At 42.4% G+C, this 22,919-nt stretch overlaps 1 protein-coding gene across 1 annotated transcript in view; it reads right to left on the minus strand.

The window, feature by feature from the left end:
* Nucleotides 1–22,919, minus strand: part of LOC122799695 (ankyrin repeat and KH domain-containing protein 1-like) — a gene marked incomplete in the record, with an annotated part of 3,928,199 nt that overhangs the window by 140,723 nt on the left and 3,764,557 nt on the right. The window contains 2 exon segments of the mRNA XM_044068930.1: nucleotides 8,031–8,279; nucleotides 20,352–20,528. Of these exon segments, the coding sequence (XP_043924865.1) occupies nucleotides 8,031–8,279; nucleotides 20,352–20,528 (426 nt within the window).

Below are 22,919 nucleotides of genomic sequence, written 5' to 3' on the forward strand. Positions count from 1 at the left end.
ATTTATGAACAAGACCCCAGTGTACATAAAGTCCACCACATGTGGTAGCTGCTCCCCTCTCATGGCAGGGAACCAGAACATTTGTTGCTGATCATGCCAGTGGGCTAGTTCAGAGGACAATTCCAATAACAATTCACAGACTAATAACCACATTCTCTCTTCCAACCCTCAAAAACAGACTACAATGTTCAGAACAAGCTCTCTCAATTATTTTTCACCAAATCCAATGCCTCACAACAAACTCCACTCTATCAACTCACTCTCACAATTCTGACTTCAACTTAAATAAGACCTATTAAAGATGCATTCTGAAAGTGTTTTCAAAATAATAAACAACAGACTACTCCATTTCCCCAGACACAACACAGTTAACTCTAGCCATCCCAAGATGAAGTACCCTTGGAGGATCCACCTCTTCCCACCAATGACAACCGCTCATTTCTTAAAATGTTCAGCCCAACTTAACCCTACATTGCCTTTCATCATGATAAAATCTCTTACTACCTATCCTAGACAGATCCTAGTAACAAGGGTTTATTACATATCCTTTTGCAAAACAAAGTACTCAAAGTCCCAAACTGTAAACAGTGCGAATAAGACATCACTGTGCCTACTACACCTACACAGCTCGACTGCGGAAGAATGCTTCTGCACTGTATTTTGTACAGCCATTATTTCCTGTATTTTACATCTTCAGGCAGAGCCTATAAAAATGGTCACTGAAATCAGCTCCATATAAATCATCAAACCACAGCCTGCATCGGTACATTCTGGCAGTCACCTGACACTGACACGACATTATCTACATACAAAGATGCAACCCTCCATCCCCAAATTGGACACTCACCAAACTTCAACAACCTTAAGATCTGCTAGTGGACACAGTGAGGAAGCAAACGTGTACTTGATGCTTGACAGCAGCATCCAAATTTGACTAACATGTACTGACTGGTTAGGAAGGCAGCAGCTGTACAGGTTGCCAAAGTGAAGAACCACAACTGAGAAGATTTTGAAAAGGCTACGGAGAACAACTTTCAGATGGCCTCAAGAAGGTTCTGGTAATTCATGAGAACTCAGAAAAGGGATGAGGGACACTGTCCAAACTGTCCTCTGCATCAATGAAAAAACATTATCTTTGTACGGGGAACACTGGCAGAAGGCTTACGAACTTCTGATTATCTCCTGAAATGGACAGGACATGCCCAGGCTTTAAGCAAACAGTGGCAAAAGGAAGTAGTAGGATTAGAACAATTTCTGTAAAGATGATCACTGGGGTAACTAGTCAGTATGACAACTCCACTGATAAAAATCTGCTGGCCTACGGATACTAACCCAGTTAAGGATGTAAATAACGAAGATTAAGTGTTCCAAGGCAGTAAAACTACAGGAGTAGTGCTGGCCTACGGATACTAACCCAGTTAAGGATGTAAATAATGAAGATTAAGTGTTCCAAGGCAGTAAAACTACAGGAGTCGACAACATCCTACAGGAAATACTGAAGTTCTACAGGAGTCAACAACATCCTATAGGGAATACTGAAGTTCTACAAGGCAGTAAAACATCCTATAGGGAATACTGAAGTTCTACAGAAGTCGACAACATCCTATAGGGAATACTGAAGTTCTACAGGAGTCGACAACATCCTATAGGGAATACTGAAGTTCTACAGGAGTCGACAACATCCTATAGGGAATACAGAAGTTCTACAGGAGTTGACAACATCCTATAGGGAATATGGAAGTTCTACAGGAGTTGACAACATCCTATAAGAAATACGGATGTTCTACAGGAGTCGACAACATCCTATAGGAAATACTGAAGTTCTACAGGAGTCGACAACATCCTATAGGGAATACTGAAGTTCTACAGGAGTCGACAACATCCTATAGGGAATACTGAAGTTCTACAGGAGTCGACAACATCCTACAGGAAATACGGAAGTTCTACAGGAGTAGACAACATCCTATAGGGAATACTGAAGTTCTACAGCAGTAGACAACATCCTATAGGGAATACTGAAGTTCTACAGGAGTTGACAACATCCTATAGGGAATACTGAAGTTCTACAGGAGTCGACAACATCCTATAGGGAATACTGAAGTTCTACAGCAGTAGACAACATTATATAGGAAATACTGAAGTTCTACAGGAGTAGACAACATCCTATAGGGAATATTGAAGTTCTACAGGAGTCGACAACATCCTATAGGGAATACAGAAGTTCTATTTATTTATTTATTTGCAGTTGGTTTACCAGGATGGTCCATTGGGCCAAAAGAACCCGTTTTCAATGGAGTCCTGGGGAGAAAAGCTCCAGGAAACTAACAAACTAGGTACAATCAATAGAATGATAATAAAAAAAAAATAAAATAAAATAGTAAAAATTGTAAAAACAACACACATTAAATTCAAAATTCAGGACATATTCAATACAATCTAGTGAAAGTGATTATACTATACACATACAGAGTAGTTAATTTTATAAGGAGCATATGCTTTATAAGGTACAGTCAGGTAACATGAGTGGAAAATAAGATGTAAATACCATATATTTATGAGGGATGGGAGCAAGAGCATTCCCATTGGGACCTTAGATACATATGTAGAGATTTTTTGAACATGTAGTGATTGGGAGTGCTGCGAACGGATGGTGGGAGTGAGTTCCAGAGGCGGGCAAGGTTAAATGATAGTAAGTTTTAACCTGGTGGACGATTTGGTTTATGTACTTCTAGTAGGTTTTGATTATTTGACCTTAAAACTCTATCTGGTAGATACATTTTGAAGGCAGAAGACAGGTAGGGACAGAGAGATGGGTTGAGAATGAGCTTGTGAGCTAAGGTTAGCCGAGTATAGTTGAGATGATTAGGAAGTTCATGCCAATTTAGTTTTTGGAGAGAGGAACAGTGGTGAGTGGAGGACCTATGACCGTTTGCGAACTTAGCGATTTAGTTATAGCAAGAGGAAAGTTTTTTTTTTGAGAGAGGACTGAAGATTGGTTAGCAGAGGGGCTCCGTAGAGAAGAGAGGGGATAAGAAAGGAAGAAGAGAGTGATTTTAGAGGGGCTTGTAAGGTACTGATTCTGGCGATAGAGCACGCCTATTTTTTGATGTTTTTTTTTTATATTTAGTTGTAGATATGAGTTGAAATTAAGCTGGTTGTCAATTTGGACACCAAGTAACTTGGTTTCAGACTCCAGTCCCAGGGATGAATTATTTTCACTAGTAATTGAGAATGTATTGAAATTGAAGGGAGTATTTTTTGAAGGGGTAAATACCATAAGTTTAGTTTTGGAGGCATTAAGAGCCAGGTGGTTTGTTTTCATCCAATGTTCAGTGATTGAGAAAGCTTCTTGAGTAAGCTTTTGGAGCACAGAGGGAGATGTGGCAGAGCAGATAATGGTAGAATCATCTGAATATTGGATGATGCTAGAGAAAGGAATGGCTTTGTAGAAATCATTTATAAATATATTGAAAAGAAGGGGACCGAGAATGGAGCCTTGTGGAACTCCGGTGGGGGTGCTAAGAAAAGAGGAAGTGGCCTTTTTCCATTTTACAGCTTGGAATCTATTTGATAGATAGCTGGAGAACCAGTTCACGGAGGAGGGGGAGAGATTCAGTTTTGAAAGTTTAGTTAAGAGCAGGCTGTGTGAGATAGTGTTGAAGGCCTTAGAGAGGTCAAGTAGTAGGGTGGAGACAGTCTGGCCAGAGTCACGTGCTTTATTGACAATCTCAAGATAGGAAAGGAGGGCTGTCATAGTGCTATGATTGGGCCTAAAACCGTGTTGAGTGGGGGTTAGAAGGTTGTGATCTAAGAGATGAGGTAAGAGTTGAAGTTGGACACACGTTTCTAGGAGTTTAGAAATGGGGGACAGGATAGCAATGGGACGAAAGTTGTTGACGTTACAGTTATTACCACCTTTGTGCAGAGGAATGATGAAAGCTTGTTTCCAGAGTTGGGGCACTGTACATTCATGGATGGAACGGTTGATTAGTATGCTTAAAGGATAGGCAATTGCTTCAGCAGCTATACTAAGAAAGTGAGAGGGAATATTATCAGGTGCATTAGTACATGGCTTTAATTTCTGAAGGAGTTTTTTTATCGTAGAAGTGGGTATAGGTTTTAGTGAAAATAAAACTGAGTGGGGAGAGAGAGAAGTAGAGGATGGTAGGGAAGAGGTTGAAGTTGGGGTAGGAGGAGAGGTGGAGGATAGACAGTGAGTGGATGGGAGTGAGGAAGGAGTGGTAGAGTAGGGTGGAATGTTAGTAGGAGAGGGTGGGGGTATTGTAGGTGGTGTGGTGGGGCTGAAGAATGAGGAAGTTAGTTTGCTAATAGATTCAATGAAAAAGGAGTTGAATTGAGTAGCTAAGTCTAAATCTGGGGCATTAGTGTCTGGGGTAGGGGTGTGTGGCTTACTGGGATTAAGGAGGGTAGAAATTCCTTTCCAAAATTTTTGAGGATTTGTTTTATTATTGTTTTGGAGTGTAAAGAAGTATTTTTGTTTATCAGAGATGATAGACTTTTTTACTTTATTTCGAAGAGTTTTGTTCTCAATATGATGTTCGGGGGTCTTGTTTTTCTGATGTAGTCTCCAGGCTTTATCTCTAAGGCGCATGGTTGATAGTGTGTTTTTGGTAAGCCAGGGGACAGAATTAGCTTTTATTCTTTTTGTCCTCAGAGGGGCTTGGGCGTCTAATATTTCTAGGAATATTGAGTTAAAGTGAGCAACTGCGTCTTCTAAGGATAGTGTTCTTAGGTTGTTCCAGTTAACTGCTTTTAGGGAATTTATAAAGGTTGTTGGATTGAAGTTTTTGTGGTTACGGGTAGAAATATAATTGTGGGTGCGGTATAAGGTACTGGGGAGTCGATAGGTGAAAGTGGGCATGTGATCGCTTAAAGGATCGGAAAGGGTACCACTGTCTGAGAAATAGTGGCGGTGTGACACTAGAATCCAATCTAGAATACTGCCACAAGAGCTGTTTTTAGATGGGTGTGTAACAGTGTTGATTAGTTGAGAAAAGTTATATAGATTGATGTTAAGGGGGGTAGTTGGAGACTGGATGGAGGCCCAATTAATATTTACATCTCCTAGGATAATGGTTTCGTTGTTGATGTTGTTAGAGAGCCAGGAGAGGATATCTTCAAGTGTGGAGATATTGTCTCCTGGGGGAATGTAGAGGGATGCTAGACATATGTGTTTATGCTTATTAACTTGTAGGAGAGTTACAAGTAATTCGGAGTTGTTAAATTGTGGAACAGGTTTGTTATAAGGAGTAATTAGTAAGGCAGATGAAAATAGGAGAGCTACTCCGCCTTTTTTGTGGGTCCTGTCTTTTCTGAAGATAGAGTAGTTAGGTGGAACTATTTCAGAGTCTTTTATAGAGGGTTTTAGCCATGTTTCTGAGATAGGATGTCAGGTTTGTTGTGCATGAGCCAGGCATGGAGGGTTGTGACTTTGTTGACTATGCTTTGGGAGTTTAAAGAAGTGAATAATATAGGTTTGTGTGTGGAGGTGGAGGGGCCTGGGTTGGGATGGATATCACCTGATAAGAGAGTGATGATCAGATGAGTGATTGGTTTAGTGAGGTAGTTTAGCAGTTTGATAAAAGGATTGTGTTTTATTGTGATAGTAAAGGGGTTCATGCTTGCTATGGGAGTGGAGAGTTTTTGAGAGCTGAATAGTTTGTATGAGAAGGATAGGAGATGATTTATAGGGTATAGATGGGGAGAAATAGATGAGTGTGAAAGAGTGAGAGGGGAGTTAAGATGGTTAGTTATGTGATAGCATTGTGTGTGGTAGGAGGTACAGGGTTGGGTGAGGTAGTGAAGATACGAAAGTTTAAGAAGTAGTATAAGTAAAATTGAGATGGATGAAGGTTTGAAGAGCATGTTGATTAAGGTTGCTTGGTAGTGTTATGTTGTAAATTATTCAGTATAGGTTTATAAGGAGTGTTATATAAGATTACAAAGGTGGAAGTTCGAAGGACAGTGTGGAGTTATGAGTAGGTAGGGTGAAGGGGTGTGGTTGCTGGAGTAGGTATTGGTAGAGGGAAGAGGATCAATTATCAGAGTGAGAGGTTGGAGTCAGGGTTGATAGTGTAGAGAGGAGGAGGGTGTGGTTAAAGGTAATTGGTGAGAATAGGGTGTGTGTTGTCGACTTCTAAAGGAGTCGACAACATCCTATAGGGAATACTGAAGTTCTACAGGAGTCGACAACATCCTATAGGGACTACTGAAGTTCTACAGCAGTCGACAACATCCTATAGGGAATACTGAAGTTCTACAGGAGTTGACAACATCCTATAGGGAATACTGAAGTTCTACAGGAGTCGACAACATCCTATAGGGAATACTGAAGTTCTACAGGAGTCGACAACATCCTATAGGGAATACTGAAGTTCTACAGGAGTCGACAACATCCTATAGGGACTACTGAAGTTCTACAGCAGTCGACAACATCCTATAGGGAATACTGAAGTTCTACAGGAGTTGACAACATCCTATAGGGAATACTGAAGTTCTACAGGAGTTGACAACATCCTATAGGGAATACTGAAGTTCTAAAGGAGTCGACAACATCCTATAGGGACTACTGAAGTTCTACAGGAGTTGACAACATCCTATAGGGAATACTGAAGTTCTACAGGAGTTGACAGCATCCTATAGGGGATACTGAAGTTCTACAGGAGTCGACAACATCCTATGGGGAAATACTGAAGCTGCTGGATACTGTTGGGGTGTCACAGTTACTGAACCTTTTAAATGCTGCATGGAAGATGGGGACAGTGTCTGGAGCAACAACTCCCTCTTTCCTAAAGGTGGTAGGATAAGGAGGCCCCCCCAATCTCACAAACTCCTACTCCTCACTGGGAAAGGAAGCTCTGGAATGCAGGTGCCTCTGACTCAGCAGCAGCAATGTGGATTCTGGCCTGCACATAAACAATAGAACTCTGTCCATATGGGGGATTGCAAAAGTCTACATTTAATCTGTGGAAATAAAGTAGGCATAGGATTGCTTGTCCTTGGAATGTCTGGTGGAAGACACTACACACGTATGTGGAGCATGGCCACCAATGCATGCCAGTCATTCTTTGTACTTCTGTAACTGTGGACGCATGTGGAGCACGGCCACCAATGCATGCAAGTCATTCCTTGTACTTCTGTGACTGTGGACGCATGTGGAGCACGGCCACCAATGCATACCAATCATTCTTTGTACTTCTGTAACTGTGGACGCATGTGGAGCACGGCCACCAATGCATGCCAGTCATTCTTTGTACTTCTGTAACTGTGGATGCATGTGGAGCACGGCCACCAATGCATGCCAGTCATTCTTTGTACTTCTGTAACTGTGAATGCATGTGGAGCATGGCCACCAATGCATGCCAATCATTCCTTGCACGTCTGTAACTTTAGAATGAGAGCTGCACCTCTAGTCTCAACAATAAGTTTAATATGTTCAAGTTGGAACAGGACATCATAGCAAGAGTGTGTGTGTGTGTGTGTACGCACGTATGTGGTCTCAATTGCTCCTGATACTCAGAGGATATCAAGGGACAGCTGAGATTAGAAACCTTGACATTTAGAGCTTCCAACAATACATACTTTCTAGGCAAAACCTCACAGCAAGAGCAGCAAATATTTTTTTTTTTTGCTTTGGTTTTTAGAGATCATAATATTCCAACAATACAAGAAAAGACATGTACATAAATCCTCATCAGCTTGATTCCCTTCAACACAAGACTGAAATGATGATCAGCATTCACACTGAAGTCGGTCCCACTAACGCAACTAAAGATTCCAACTTACAGAGGAATGACTACATGCACAAGTCTTTTACTATTTAAAAGATCTATTATTATGCCTGCACTAAAAAAATTGCAGTTATACATATCATGCAAGCTGTAACGTGAAATAATGTTCAATACACCACATTATGGTGCACATTCACTTTTGGATATTGCTCTAAAATGTTGCACACATTCTGATGCCTATTCAAAATGTTGTAGCATTCAACGTACCTGACATCTTACCTGAAGCACTCACTCCAAAAGACCAAATACCTCCATGTCCAACAGGGCCTGTAAAGTTGGCTCCTAAAGGGGCAGGAGTACCAGAGCCTCCTTGTCGAATGCGGGCAAGTCTCTCTGTTCCGATAGGAGGCGGCACTTTTCGATCTTGACTCATGCTACTTGCTTTTGCTTGGCCCAATGAAGGAGCAGCAGAAGCAGATGAATGGGGAGAAGAGGATCCAGAAGATACAGCTGGAACAGGGGATTCACCTTGGAATGAACAAGAGTTTGACTTTATTCATATTCTTTACACAAGTACACATTAAATAATAAACACCATCAACAGTACAAATGGTAACTTAACATACAAAAACTCTAGACTAGTTAATTATGTAAAGTACTTAACAAGAGATCTTTGAGGAGAGGTCACAGTAGCAATAAACATTTCAGCCGTTACCCACAAGCCCGGACTTGGGACAAGCAGACACTGGAAGGTGAATTTTCACCCTAGACGAGCCATAACCCAAAAACAGTTCACTCTACAGGCAGTTCTGGGATCAAGTTACCTTGTCTCAATCTCTGTCCGAGCAGCCTGAAGTGCGGTGGTGCTGACTCACTAAAATGAACTATCCCCTTCGCTCAAGGTGAGGGTCAGTGATTGCATCTCAATTAGGACCCCTGCTTACTGAAAGTGATGACAGGCATGCTCTTGAGAACTTGCCTAAATTGAGGAGGAACTCCGCACTTGTTGGGTGGGGTGTCATCTTGTCATTTTATTAAAGGATATTATTACTTCTGAAGAGCTAAGTGGCATTGTAATCTCAATGGCTCAATCTTTATAAACATGTTAAAGGTTGAAACATAAGGCTGATTACAGGGCCTTCCCAATTAACCAGCTCAAGAAATTTTCAGCTGCTGTTACCCTCCCTGCTAGTGAGGAAGAAGAAGTTCGGTCTAAGAAATCTGCAGGTGGCAAAAGCACTTATGTCAGATGTCCTGCATCTCCCTAAGGGATTAGAGCAAATAGGTCATGACTAAAAATCTAACTCCCACAGGGGTATTTGGCATACTTGCCCCATTAAAGAGCTCTCCCGATGTCAGACAGTTTGAACACTGACAAGTCTGATTACCATAAAAAATGTTATTTTAAAGTGTAAAAAAGTTATATATATATATATGCACACATGCGTGTATATACATACACACACACACATATATATATATATATATATACAAATACACATATATACACATATACATATGATGTATACAAATACTAAATAGCTAAACATCGACCCTTAAAAATCAAAAGCCAAAATAATGAAAATAAAACACTTTTTGCAAGTCCCACTGCACCCCCCATGTGGGGGGCTACACCCTAACATCCTAATTACATATACCAACTCTGAGATCTCTCTACATGTACATGCATACATAGAGTTACATATACCAACTCTGAGATTGCTCTACATCATGTACATTTACACGTACACACAGACAGAGTACGTCTGCTTCCCTGAACACAAAAAGTTGCTTTAAACAGTTTAGGGAAAACTGGGTAGAGTCTTCAGAGGGCTATTCCATTGTTGACCACCGGAGAACATCTTTAAAAAGGATCCCGGTTATGTGCGACTAGTAGACAGCTCCAACTGATCAAAGCAGATCCAGCCAACAAGTCTTCCTCTGAAGATCTTTCTTAAAACTAGGACATAAAATTTAAGTATTAAAAAAGAAAAATATTACGACTTTTCTGTAGTATCAAAGTCTGCTCTGTATATGTATAAAAAGAATGGAGTGGGAAACCACCAAGGCATGGTAATTTTGGACACATTCTGACTCATTCTGGAATGCTGCCTGTCCAAATACCATTTTAATTGTCTTTGAACATGCAGACAGTGCAAGAGGCACTCCCCCCACTGTCTAGTAATGAGGAAAAAGCCAAACGAATGGCTTCGTTACGACAAAACGCGGTAGTCATCTTAATCAAAAGAAAATGGGTAATCTAAAGAAAAGGCACAATCCTTTGGAATATCAGGTAAGGGATTCTGTAGGTAGGATATAAAGTTCAGAAATCCTACAGGAAGATGTGACTGCTACCAAAAGGGGTATTCAGAGACACAAATCACCAAGGCAGGTGGTTCAAAGTCATCTTGTGTTAATTTCTTTAAAAAAAATTTTACATTCCAAAAAGGCAATGGTTTATGAAACAGGTGCCTTAAAAGAAAGCTGCCTACAAGTGTCTTTAGAAACTTTCAATGATGCCAAGAACAAACCATTTAGGCCAAACTGATAGCTGTAGACAGAAACCAAAAGGACACTAGGAAAGTGAAGCTTAACCTGAATCAAAAAACCCAGTCAGGTAGCCCAGCATGATATGGATAGCATCAGCAAAGCGGTCTAGCCTCCTCAAATGTAACCAAAACAGAAAATGCATCTGTTTGATGCAATGTACTTTCGTCTCACTGGCAGAGAGGAAAAAATGGAAACCACTCTCTTGGAAAAGGCAGAGTTGTTACAAACTAAACTGGAAAACCACACTCTGCGCCTCACAGTGAACGTCAGGGTGAAACTTGCCCGACAGGTAGGACAAAATGTCTTGAATGGCCTCAGGAACATTTTTTTCCACCAAATGAGGCAGTAAAATAGGGAACCAGAACTGTTGGGTCAAAAAAGAAGCTTATATGACCAGGTCTCTCAGAAGCTTCACCTCACTGAAATTTTGCCACACAAAACAAGGGAATGTGTACAGGAATACAGTAGGCCTCACTTCCCCTCAGGCATTTTCCTAGTGATGGAACAAACAAGACGCTACATATATCTTTGTTGGTTGGAGATGCAAAAGGGCCTTCCTATTTTAGTAAGATCCTTCCTGCCACAGAACAGTTGAAAAAACCCTTCTGCGGCCTGAAGTTCATAGCTCACAGGTTCATACTAGGCTAACTACCCCTTATGGGCCACATCAAGCCTAGCCAATTAAACAGTGTGAGAATCAAACCCTGTACCTTGGGGTCTGTAAGGTAAGTACCTTAACCATTATGCCAATCTCCCAATTTCCGAGTCTGTACCTGCTCAGTTTGTCCTGCATAGAATGGGGACTGCCACTAGAAAAGTCTGCAGATGTCGCCATTTTCCAAACTCTGTTTCCCAGTAAGTCTGCTGATGCATCATACCAGTAACATGCCAGTCTTTATACCCAAATCCCCTGCAAACAGTGAGCCCCGGGAAGGTTTGAAGGGAAACCAGAGTAGCCTTCATCTCTACTGTGTTGATATAAAGACAAAGTTCCCTGGACGATCACACTCCCAACTGCCTTGCCTGCTAAAATGCCTCCATTCAGGGCAGAATACCATGGAGACTAACAAGGGGAGGTGAAATGGTGTCAAAAGACTGTTGAGATCTAACCATGAAAACAGCTGCAATCTGCATGTGTGATACATGCAGCCCTTGTGCTCAGAGTCCACATTCTGGGACAACTGAAGAACTTTGGAGGAATCTGGGTGGGAGGAATCACAGGAATAACCACTGCCATGAGACAACATGGATGTGCTGAAACTATGAGAGAATCGAGGAGAGCAGCAACTATGGGTCGTAACACTTGAACTATGCATCTGGTGAACCTCACCTTAAAAGTCAATGGGCCCAGCTGCATACTATGAAAACTTCAGATAGCTGCAACTGATAATAATAATAATAATAATAATAATAATAATAATAATAATAATAATAATAATAAATGCATTCTCAAGACCTTTAAAATTTGGATTTAAGAGAAATGCCAATCTTAAAGATCTTTTTGAAAGGGGAAGCTATTTGCAATGTGGCAATAAAACCGCCACATTTAAATATGGGATGTGTACCCAGTGCCCCTTTATGTACAACCAAGGGAAGTGGATATTGAACACTTAAAGATTTTTTTTTTATCCCAAAGGATGTTTTAATTGTTACACAAAAGGGGTGATATATATGGCCCACTGTCAAGCGTGTGGCTCATTTTATGTGGGGAAGACACTGAGGTACATTGAGGCAGAGGATTTAGGAACATATGTAGGACATTAATAGAAAAAAAAGGACACCAATGTGTTATATAGACATCGTTTAAAATGCCCCAAGCTGATTTTAAGTTTTGGGTAATAGAAAGGGTGATGCAACAAAAAAGGTGAGGTGACTGGGAATAAAGGCTTGAATTTAGAGAACTTATGTGGCAACTGCAGTTAGATGCTTGTGTTCCACCTGGACTAAAAACTATCACATCTCTTTAGTCCCAGCTTTAAAACTAAGAGCAAATAGATATTAAAAGACCTGCTGCCTTGTTTGTCTACCTGGTTTTTCTACCTGTTTTTCTCTTATGGTGTAGAATTAAAAATATTTCATATGCAAAAATATAAAAATACTCCATATGTAAAAAGCTTTTTGCTAAACCATGTTCTCCTGTTTTTTTAAAATATTTTTATAATATACCACTAAAGACTATTTTACAATTTTATTAATGTCTGTATATGTTTAAATTTGATATGCTGCCTGTGATGTAATTAATAACAACCAATAGGAAAAGTGTTGGTTTTATTTAATGACTATGGAGAAGTAGTAACGTGATTCTGATGAAGTTTCTGGCTTGAGGAAACAAAAGCACTTAATCTGTGCTGTGGACTTGTGTTTGATCAGTAGATAATTAAAGGATCCTGTACTATCGAGTGGGAATCCTTTATTGGCACTGGAATTAGCAAATGGAGTGTTTTTTGGATTAATAATTAATGCTCAGAGTGATTCTTCAAGACTGATCACGATTACCTCAAGAAGGTGCAGTGAGGAGACTGTCGTCCAGGTAGGGAAAAATCTCGGAAATCTGTGCACTGCCACTTAAGACATGAATTTAGTGAATACCTCAGACTACGGTAAGACCAAATGAAGTGCCAGGAACTGAAAGTAACCATCTTAGACACTGAAGCAGAAAAACTTCCTCGTCAAGTGAGATTTCCGGAAACAGAAACAGCACATCCAATACCCTCCTGCTAGGCATGTAAGGGCTGTCTGAACTGATACCATGCAGAGGGTATCTTTGGTGATAAGGCACTTAAGGCTGCTTAGATCTATGCTGGCCTTGACATTTTCAGTCATTTAAGAACCAAAATTCTAGAATTAACTCTTTTGCTTGGTGTACAGCAAAACAGTCATTTTCCACAAACAGTCTAGTGCCCCAATTTTTTTATACTCATCTCTTCTGCCAGAATTCTGCTAGGAGCAGCTCTTTCTGATGGTATGATTTCATCTTTACTAATACAGGTCTTCACTGCCTTCTCATAACCAAGCCTGGAGCATACACACAATCTTTGTGATTTCCTGTTTCCTCTAAATTACTGGAAGCCATCTCCTGTAGAAAAGTTGTTTTTCTCTGTTGCCATCCAGGCAGTCTAGTGACTGACTAGTTACTGAATTTTACCCAAACTGATCTCTTACTGCCACCGCTCCCACACAGTTTCTGTTTTCACAATGGAAGAGCTCCAACCTGTTGATCAGTGTGTAGCCATGGTGGAATTTGTCTTAATCCTCTCGTCTGGTGGAACGACAGAAATATCTCCACCTTACGTGATGCAGCACCTCTAGTTCTGTTACCTTCTTTTGAAGGGGTGGCGGAGTGAAGGAGGCAATGGGATCAAAATATTCTGCAACAGTTAGAAACAATGGTCTGTACCAATTGGGCCAGCAGTGAAGAACAACCTTGTCACCTAATAAGGGGATAAGCAACCACTGACTGCTTACTTGAAAGCAATTGGGCAAGTCCTCAGGGCTGATGTAATCTCCCCTAGGACTGTGACAGCTTAGTAATCATCATGGACCTCACCCCATGGCTATTTTGACTTCTCTGGAAGAAGTCAGACAATATGGACTTCTTACCTGAGAGTGGAGTATTCTGCCTGCAGTGAGACCAATGCTGGTGTTTTGTTTTCTGTGCTCTGGACAAGAAATACTGCAGGGAAGAAAACGTGATGCCAAATGCTGACAGTCATCCCCACCTGCTCAGTCTTCTCAATAGTATGTCAAGACCATAAAAGATTCATGAAAAGTCACCGCAAAGTTTTCTGTGAGGTCAGTCAAAGGATCAGGCATAGTGACAATAATGAAGTCAACTGCTGCCACCCTAAGAGAACCTACAGCATATAATGAGGTTTACCATAGTGGACACACTGTCACTAAATGGAAGATGCACTTCTCATCTGGTCCATCTGGCAATGGCTCGATGGCAGAAATAATCTTAATAGACTATTTTCAATAAAGGAAAGTTATGTAAAATCTTACCATAACCATAGATGTTCTTCTCTTCCATGTTGCAGTATTCTACATGTGAGTTTACCTTTCTTCCTTCCAGCTTGTCTGGCCAGGATTCAAAAGATGTTCAGTCCCTCTAGATGTGTCAGACATCTGATGTGGCAGCAGGAACGTGGGGCCATAAATGTAATGTCTGCACGCACCAGCCCTCAGAACCTAAAAAGCCCCAGTCGAAGCCAGTCCTATAAGGGCATAGCCTTTCCAGTGTCACCTAGGAGAGCAAGTGCAACAGGGAAGAAAAGGACATATATGGTTATGGTAAGGATTTTTCACAACTTTCCTGTGTCCTTCTATTCCAATGTTGCAGTATTCTACATGTGGGTGAGTACCAAAGCTCACCAAGAATTGGGTGGTGGCCTAGAAGAGGTTTCTAGGAATCTGTGCAGGATAGCCCTGGCAAACCCTACCCTGTCTCTGGAGATATGGTCCATCTTGTAGTGCTTGCTGAAGGTGTGCACAGAGGACTAATTGGGCTGCCTCCAGTATGGTGGTGGTATCTAGCCCTTTAAAGAAGGCTCCAGAAGAGGCCATTGCTCTGGTGGAGTGGGCTTTGACATTGTCATGCAAGGTCTTCCCATGGTGAAGGTAACAGAAGCAAATGGCCCTGGAAATCCAGGGTGATATGGTTTGTTTGGTCACTGCTTTTGCCAGAGCCCTGGGGTGGAATGAGACAAACAATTGGTCTGATTTCCTAATGGGCTTGGTTTTCTGTACGTAAAACCTAATCTGCCTGTTTACATCTAGGGAATGAAGTCCTCTCTCACTATACCCTACGGGTTGAGAAAAAAGGTAGGCAGACGAATGGCCTGCTTCAAGAACAGGTCATTCACTACTCTGGGTGTGAATGATGGCAGGCAGATGAATGGCCTGCTTCAAGAATAGGTCATTCACTACTCTGGGTGTGAATGATGGCAGGCAGATGAATGGCCTGCTTCAAGAACAGGTCATTCACTACTTTGGGTGTGAATGATGGCAGGCAGATGAATGGCCTGCTTCAAGAACAGGTCATTCACTACTCTGGGTGTGAATGATGGCAGGCAGATGAACGGCCTGCTTCAAGAACAGGTCATTCACTACTCTGGGTGTGAATGATGGCAGGCAGATGAATGGCCTGCTTCAAGAACAGGTCATTCACTACTTTGGGTGTGAATGATGGCAGGCAGATGAATGGCCTGCTTCAAGAACAGGTCATTCACTACTCTGGGTGTGAATGATGGCAGGCAGATGAACGGCCTGCTTCAAGAACAGGTCATTCACTACTCTGGGTGTGAATGATGGCAGGCAGATGAACGGCCTGCTTCAAGAACAGGTCATTCACTACTCTGGATGTGAATGATGGCAGGCAGATGAATGGTCTGCTTCAAGAACAGGTCATTCACTACTCTGGGTGTGAATGATGGCAGGCAGATGAATGGCCTGCTTCAAGAATAGGTCATTCACTACTTTGGGTCTGAATGATGGATTGGGTCTGAGAGTCACCCTGTCAAGGTGGAAGACTAAGAAGGGTGGTGTAGCCATAGGAGCTTGCAATTCTGAGACCCTTCTGGTTGAGGTCAGGGCTACCAACAAAACAGCTTTCCATGTGCAAAATTTTATGGGAGCCTTGCCTGCTGGCTCAAAGGGGCTAAAGTGAGTTTCTCTAATACACAGTTAAGGTCCGGGGGGGGGGAGATGTTTCCTGGGTGGTCTCAAATGTAGTACCCCTTTGAGAAAAAGTTTAGCTGGATGTCTGGATGCAAGTGGAGGGTCCATAGGTAAAACAGGCAGAAACTGCACACAAATGTGCTTTTAGGGATGAGTAAGCCAGTCCTGTCTGCATTAGTTCACACAGGTAAGACAGGATTAGAGGAATGTCGCTTTCCAGCAGGTCCAACTGTCTTTTGTGACACCAAATAGAAAACCTTTTCCACTTTGAAAGATAGGATTTTCTTGTGTTGGGTTTCCTGGCCTCCTGCAGGACATTTAGCACATCCTCAGTGTGCAGGCGTCTGAAGGGGATCAGAATCCTATCAGCCACAGGGTGAGCTGGCGGGATTGCCACTATGGGTGAATCTGAGTTCCCTTGTGCTGTGTGTGAGCAGGTCCACTGAGTGGTGTAACTTATGGTGACTGCCCTTGGACAATGAAGAAGGAGGGGGAACCAGTGCTGTCTTGGCCGGTAGGGAGTCACCAGCAAGATTTTTGGTGAGTCCTGCTGAATTTTCAGCAGTACCCTCTGAATCAAGGGGAAGGGGGAGGGGGGTGCAAACAAAAATTTCCCCTTCCAGGGCACTGAGAAGGCATTTGTTGCCAGTGCCTTGGGGTCTGGTGTCCTGGCAGTAACCAAGGAGTTGCATGTTTATGGAGGAGGCGAACAGGTTGATTTGAGGTATACCCCCACCTGTGGACCAGATTCAGGAAAACATTTCTTTGAAGCATCCATTCATGGTTGTCTGAGATGGTCCTGCTTGGGCGATCTGCCTGGCAGTTGTGCAGAGAGGGTATTGTAGGCTACCTGTAGAGTAATTCCCTGTGAGGTGGCCATATCCCACACCTGCAGAACTAGTCTCCACAGGAGGGAAGATTTTGTCCCTCCCTGCTTGTTGAGATACCACAGGACTGTGGTGTTATCCGTGAATATCTTGAGAGGGCCTTTCTCTAGACAGGGTAGGAAGGCCTGCAGAGCAAGGAGGATTGCTCTAGTTTCTCTGACATTTATGTGTTCTAGTTTGTGTCCGTCTGTTCACAAACCTTGCACTTTTCTTAGTCCTAGGGTTGCTCCCCATCCCAGACATAAGGCATCCGTATGCATAGTCTGGGAGGGTGTGGGTACTTGGACAGAGAGAGGCCTGGGTTCTTGGTCACCTGATCCACCCACCCCTGGAATTCCTGACCTCTAGTGGATGGCACTGAGAACTTGCAACTTTGACAGCTGCTGCAAAGGTCAAGGTGATTTTGCCTGGAGTCCCTTACAACAGTGCTAAGTTCCCTAGGAGGATGCATCGCCATTCATTTCCTTAGGAAGGAAGCCCATCAATGGTGGCCTAAGCACCCTTGACAGCTACACTGACAATACTCAAAAGTGGGCAACAATCCAGGAAGTTCATCTGCTAGATCAAAATGTCTTCTGAACAGCACCTTCTGGTAAGAACATAGGTCTCTGGACAACCACCTTCCCTTCCTGCCTCACCCAAAGAATCTCTCCAAACACAGGGTCATCTGGTGGAATGCTTGTAAACGTGTGTCGTCCTCATTATCTGCATCGTGAATGGGGTACTCTGAAGGACAGATAAGATGCTTCCATTTGCACTCGACCTTTGTATGTGCCCACGGGGTGAACATGAAGAGGATGAATGCCTATGATTAGAGACTGGACTTCACAACGGAGTGTGGTGGACTGCCAGTGCAACAAGAGAACAAGGACAGGTGAACAGAGCAATGCCAAAGTTACCTGGGTGACAGGAGAAGACCAAACAGAAGAAGTCTAATGGACCGATATCATAGCTGAAAAATACTGATGTTAATACTGTTACCACAACTGAAGTAGCACAGAAGTTGGCTGGTGCTCACGTGGTAGACCTGGAGATCTATACCCATAGATGCATCCACTATAATAATGCAGTCCTCAATGGGGCTGGTACTGCAGAAGTGAGCACCAATGAAGCATCTGATGGTGTAAAGAAAGTGGGCGTGTGTTAACAAAATGCTGGAAGCAGTCTCGTACCCCAGTGGGACAAGTCCAGGCCAAGCCCTGAGCAACTGATACACTAACATGAAAGACTCTACCACCTTCAAATATAATTTACAACAGGCATGGGGGCTTGAACGCATCAATAGTCTTTGAACCTGAAAATAACTCCGACCTCCCCATTTCACATGCATTCAAATGAAGATGGTGACAGACGTGGGGAGGAAAATTAGCCATCAACAACCGTTAGAGACGGTGAAACTTGATTCCATCAGCTGTGGGCTCCACTGCCGGACCAGCGACCTCAGAAGCTGTAGAGAGCTGGTCTGTGCCTCGGACAACTTCTGCTTATTGGCCTTGGTCACTGTAATGGACCTGGCATCTGAATCCTTTTAGGATGAGGAAGGAGCAGAACTCAGCATCAGAGAGGAGTCAATTGAAGACAGTAAACCAATAGCCTGTTGATAATGGTGTGATCTAAAACCATTCTTGTCAATGCTGACAGATGGGTAGAGTAAACTCTGCAAACACCAGTCTGGAGAACGTCTCTTATACCAATAATATCAGCATGAGATGCCACTCTTGTAGAGAAATTTCAGTGCTGGGGCATCTATGAAACCCCTTGCTTCATTTCTGTAAAAGAGGGAAAAATGTAAAAAAAACAAATCACTAAGCAAACCAACATAATGGCCGCAAAACCTTGCACTTTTCTTAGTCCTAGGGTTGCTCCCCATCCCAGACATAAGGCATCTGTATGCATAGTCTGGGAGGGTTTGGGTGCTTGGAGAGAGAGGTCTGGGTTGTTGGTCACCTGATCCACCAACCACTGGAATTCCTGACCTTGACCGAAGATACCATTGTAGTTTCCTCATGTGCAGTCCCGCTAAGGGCAACATGGGTATGGTGGCTGCCATGTAACCCAGAAGTCTCTGAAATTGCCTTGCTGCCAATTCTGAAACTTGGGTGAGGCAAGAAAGGGAAGAAATGGGAATTCCTTAACCACAGGTGGAAATGTCACTGACCAACCTTAACACTAGAGTATAAAGGTCCCTAAAGACAATAAACAAGACATACAAAGACACACACTCAGCACCCCAAACAAGACAAGTGGGGTACAGTGAAAAGGAAAATAAATAATCACGCGAACCAAGTTTTTTCTAAATGGGCGAGCCAGGGAAGATAAAGAAAAAGGAGCGAGAAGAACGATGCAAAACATGACCCTCAAGCTAGGAGGAGGAAGAGAGAACCATGCCCTACATGCTGTAGAAAGACGACAAATGTAACCCCAAAATAAGCAAAAACTCTAGCAGCCCATGGCCATTAAGGGATCCACTGACCAGCAAAATGCAGCAACAAAGATCTCAAGAAGTGGCCTGATGTGAAGCATTATGGGATTTGGAAGGATTACAGCATACTGGGAACATTTACAGGGCTGGGCAGTCCTAATGCTTCCTTATAAAGCTGGCCAATTGCAACAGATTCACAATATCCAAGGATACTACAGAATCTGTTTAAAGGAATGACATGTCCAACTCTCGATTACAGCTCTGCCATCTGTGTATACATCCTAGCTGAAATAAAAGCACTGCAACTGGTGCAGGGAAACTTCACTAACATTCGCTCTTCAGCATTTTGGAATATGGTGAAAGACTAAGACATACTAACATATTTGGCATTAACTTCAGTTTTATTCTATTTGGCATTAATTTTATTCGGGGAAAACTGGCATATAAAGCATTTAAAGATGGAAGCCTTAGAGAGTTCTGTTAAACTTACAACCAAACTCTAAATCATAAAAATAATGCTGAACTTTGGATGGTACTAAAATGTACATCAAAAAAAGGGCAGTCTATTTGGGTACCTCCTAGATAGCGGGTCAAACTTTTTTGGACATCAGAATTTCTGAAAAATTTGCAATGATCCCTCCCCCTGCACAACTGAGTCAGACAAAAAAAAAAACCTCCTACAATGTTTCACTAAAAATAAAAGATGTACATATACAAGAATAACTGCTGCCCTGGAGCAGAAAACTCTTCTATTTATTTTTTGTTTTACTGTTTGGTATCTGGGTAGGTGGACCTTCCCAGTGGTGACCCAGGCTCAGAGGCAACACTAAATCAAGTTTTTAAGTTGTACAATAAGTTTAACATGGCATCAAAACATAATTACCAAGACTAATCCATAATCAAAACCTGAAATGAAGGCTAGAAGTAAAAAATAGTGAAAACTTGCATATCCTGTCAGCTCTGCTATTGTAACTTTGCACTACAGTAGTTTCTTTCAAGTGCTGTGTAACAGACATGCAGTATACATACATACATGTGTTTGAAACAGACGTGCGGTATACATACATGTGTTTGAAACACTTGTCCAGGGGTGAGGTGAGAAGTGCTGTCTGCTAAAGCTTGGGGTGCCAACAGGAGGAGGACCTTGTAAAAGTACTTGACTTCCAGCCATATTCGCAGTAAAGCTCGTTAGAGGTGTGGAAGGAGAAGAAACCGAAATGCCAGATGAATCTAACGTCACTCCTGAATTAAAAGAAACAGAGATGCCCTTATGTGTATAAGTAAATGTATACAGAGGTGTCTCAAATGCTGACATCATAATAACTAACTAGACTGAATCACTGCAGAAATAACTACCTTTTACACAAGCCTCAGTGCAAACAGCCAGCAAGCCATACCTCTCAGCTGTGCAGGTTTGTCTCGTATTAAGTCTTTTCCTCAAAACAAGTACGTTTTTCTGGAAATTCACTGAGGAGAGAAGACTTTAAATAATGACAGCCTGAGATTCAGACTATTATCCTTTAGAAAATGCATGCCAAAGCAAAACGCATTATTCCACAACTTTCTAAGTTTATAAGAGTAATATTTAAAGTGTGTCCCCATTTTTAGGCATTTGCCTCACCCCCAATTTTTTCCCTTTTGCCCAGATTTCCTATGATAAGAAGTTGAGAGGTATGTAGCAAGCTATGGTTGTAGAGTAATGGAAACAGATGCAGCACTTGCTTCTATTTCTGTCTGAGAAACGAATGTAACAAACTAGTGCTGTTCTGAACAAATTTAACCTGCATCAATACCAGTTTACAAAACTGGGCAGCAACAAAGCTTGCAACTAGAGATTTTGCTCTGCAAAATCCTGAAGACTACAGAAATGCAAGCAAGCAAGCCTGTTAACTGAGACAGGCCCCACCCCAACCCCCAAAGTAAGTATCCAACCACTAACATTCAGGTATGACTGAAGTTACAGACTATTTCTACACTCAATGGGGCAAACTCACAGGAACTGTGACTGCCTAGGCTATGCTCAACCAAAACCCAATAAATTATGTAAGGGTCAATTACCACTACAAAGACTTTAATCCAGAGCTGATATACCATCAAAAGACACTGATGTGATTTGCTTTTGCAGGTAAAAGTTTGTCTATTAGTCTGAGACAGTGCAACCTCAGTGAGGGTAAATTTAGAGACTGGTCAAACTTCCATGTTAGCTGGAGCCAGCAACAAATACATGAGCTACATACTGCGGGACAATGCAGCTGGAAGCCAGCAACAAATACACGAGCTACATGCTGCGGGACAATGCAGCTGGAAGCCAGCAACAAATACACGAGCTACATGCTGCGGGACATTGCAGCTGGAAGCCAGCAAAAAATACACTAGCTATATGCTGCGGGACAATGCAGCTAGAAGCCAGCTGCAAATGCACGAGCTATATGTTGTAAGACAATGCAGCTGGAAGCCAGCAACAAATACGTGAGCTATATTACTGCGGGACAATGCAGCTGAAAGCCAGCAACAAATACGTGAGCTATATTACTGCGGGACAATGCAGCTGGAGGCCAGCAACAAATACATGAGCTACATACTGCGGGACAATGCAGTTGGAAGCCAGCAACAAATACATGAGCTATATGCTGCAGGTCAATGCAGCTGGAAGCCAGCAACAAATACAGGAGCTATATACTGTGGGACAATGCAGCTGGAAAGCCAGCAACAAATACACAAGCTATATGCTGTGGGACAATGCAGCTGGAAGCTAGCAACAAATACATGAGCTACATACTGCGGGACAATGCAGTTGGAAGCCAGCAACAAATACATGAGCTATATGCTGCAGGTCAATGCAGCTGGAAGCCAGCAACAAATACAGGAGCTATATACTGTGGGACAATGCAGCTGGAAAGCCAGCAACAAATACACAAGCTATATGCTGTGGGACAATGCAGCTGGAAGCTAGCAACAAATACATGAGCTACATACTGCGGGACAATGCAGCTGGAAGCCAGCGACAAATATACGAGCTATATGCTGCGGGACAATGCAGCTGGAAGCCAGCAACAAATACAGGAGCTATATACTGTGGGACAATGCAGCTGGAAGCCAGCAACAAATGCACAAGCTATATGCTGTGGGACAATGCAGGTGGAAGCCAGCAACAAATACACAAACTATATAGTGCAAGACAATGCAGCTGGAAGCCAGCAACAAATATATCAGCTATATACTGCGGGAAAATGCAGTTGGAAGCCAGCAACAAATACACAAACTATATACTGTGGGACAATGCAGGTGGAAGCCATCAACAAACATATGAGCTATACACTGCAGGACAATGCAGCTGGAAGCCAGCAACAAATACACAAGCTATATACTACGGGACAATGCAGCTGGAACCCAACAAATACATGAGCTATATGCTGCGGGACAATGCAGCTGGAAGCCAGCAACAAATACACATGAGCTATATACTGCAAGACAATGCATCTGGAAGCCAGCAACAAATACATGAGCTATATACTGCAAGACAATGCATCTGGAAGCCAGCAACAAATACATGAGCTATATATTGTGGGACAATGCAGCTGGAAGTCAGCAACAAATACATGAGCTATATATTGTGGGACAATGCAGCTGGAA

Source organism: Protopterus annectens, chromosome 4.part0 (genome assembly GCF_019279795.1).
Source record: "Protopterus annectens isolate FY-2018-M chromosome 4.part0, PAN1.0, whole genome shotgun sequence".
Taxonomy (NCBI): domain Eukaryota; kingdom Metazoa; phylum Chordata; order Ceratodontiformes; family Protopteridae; genus Protopterus; species Protopterus annectens.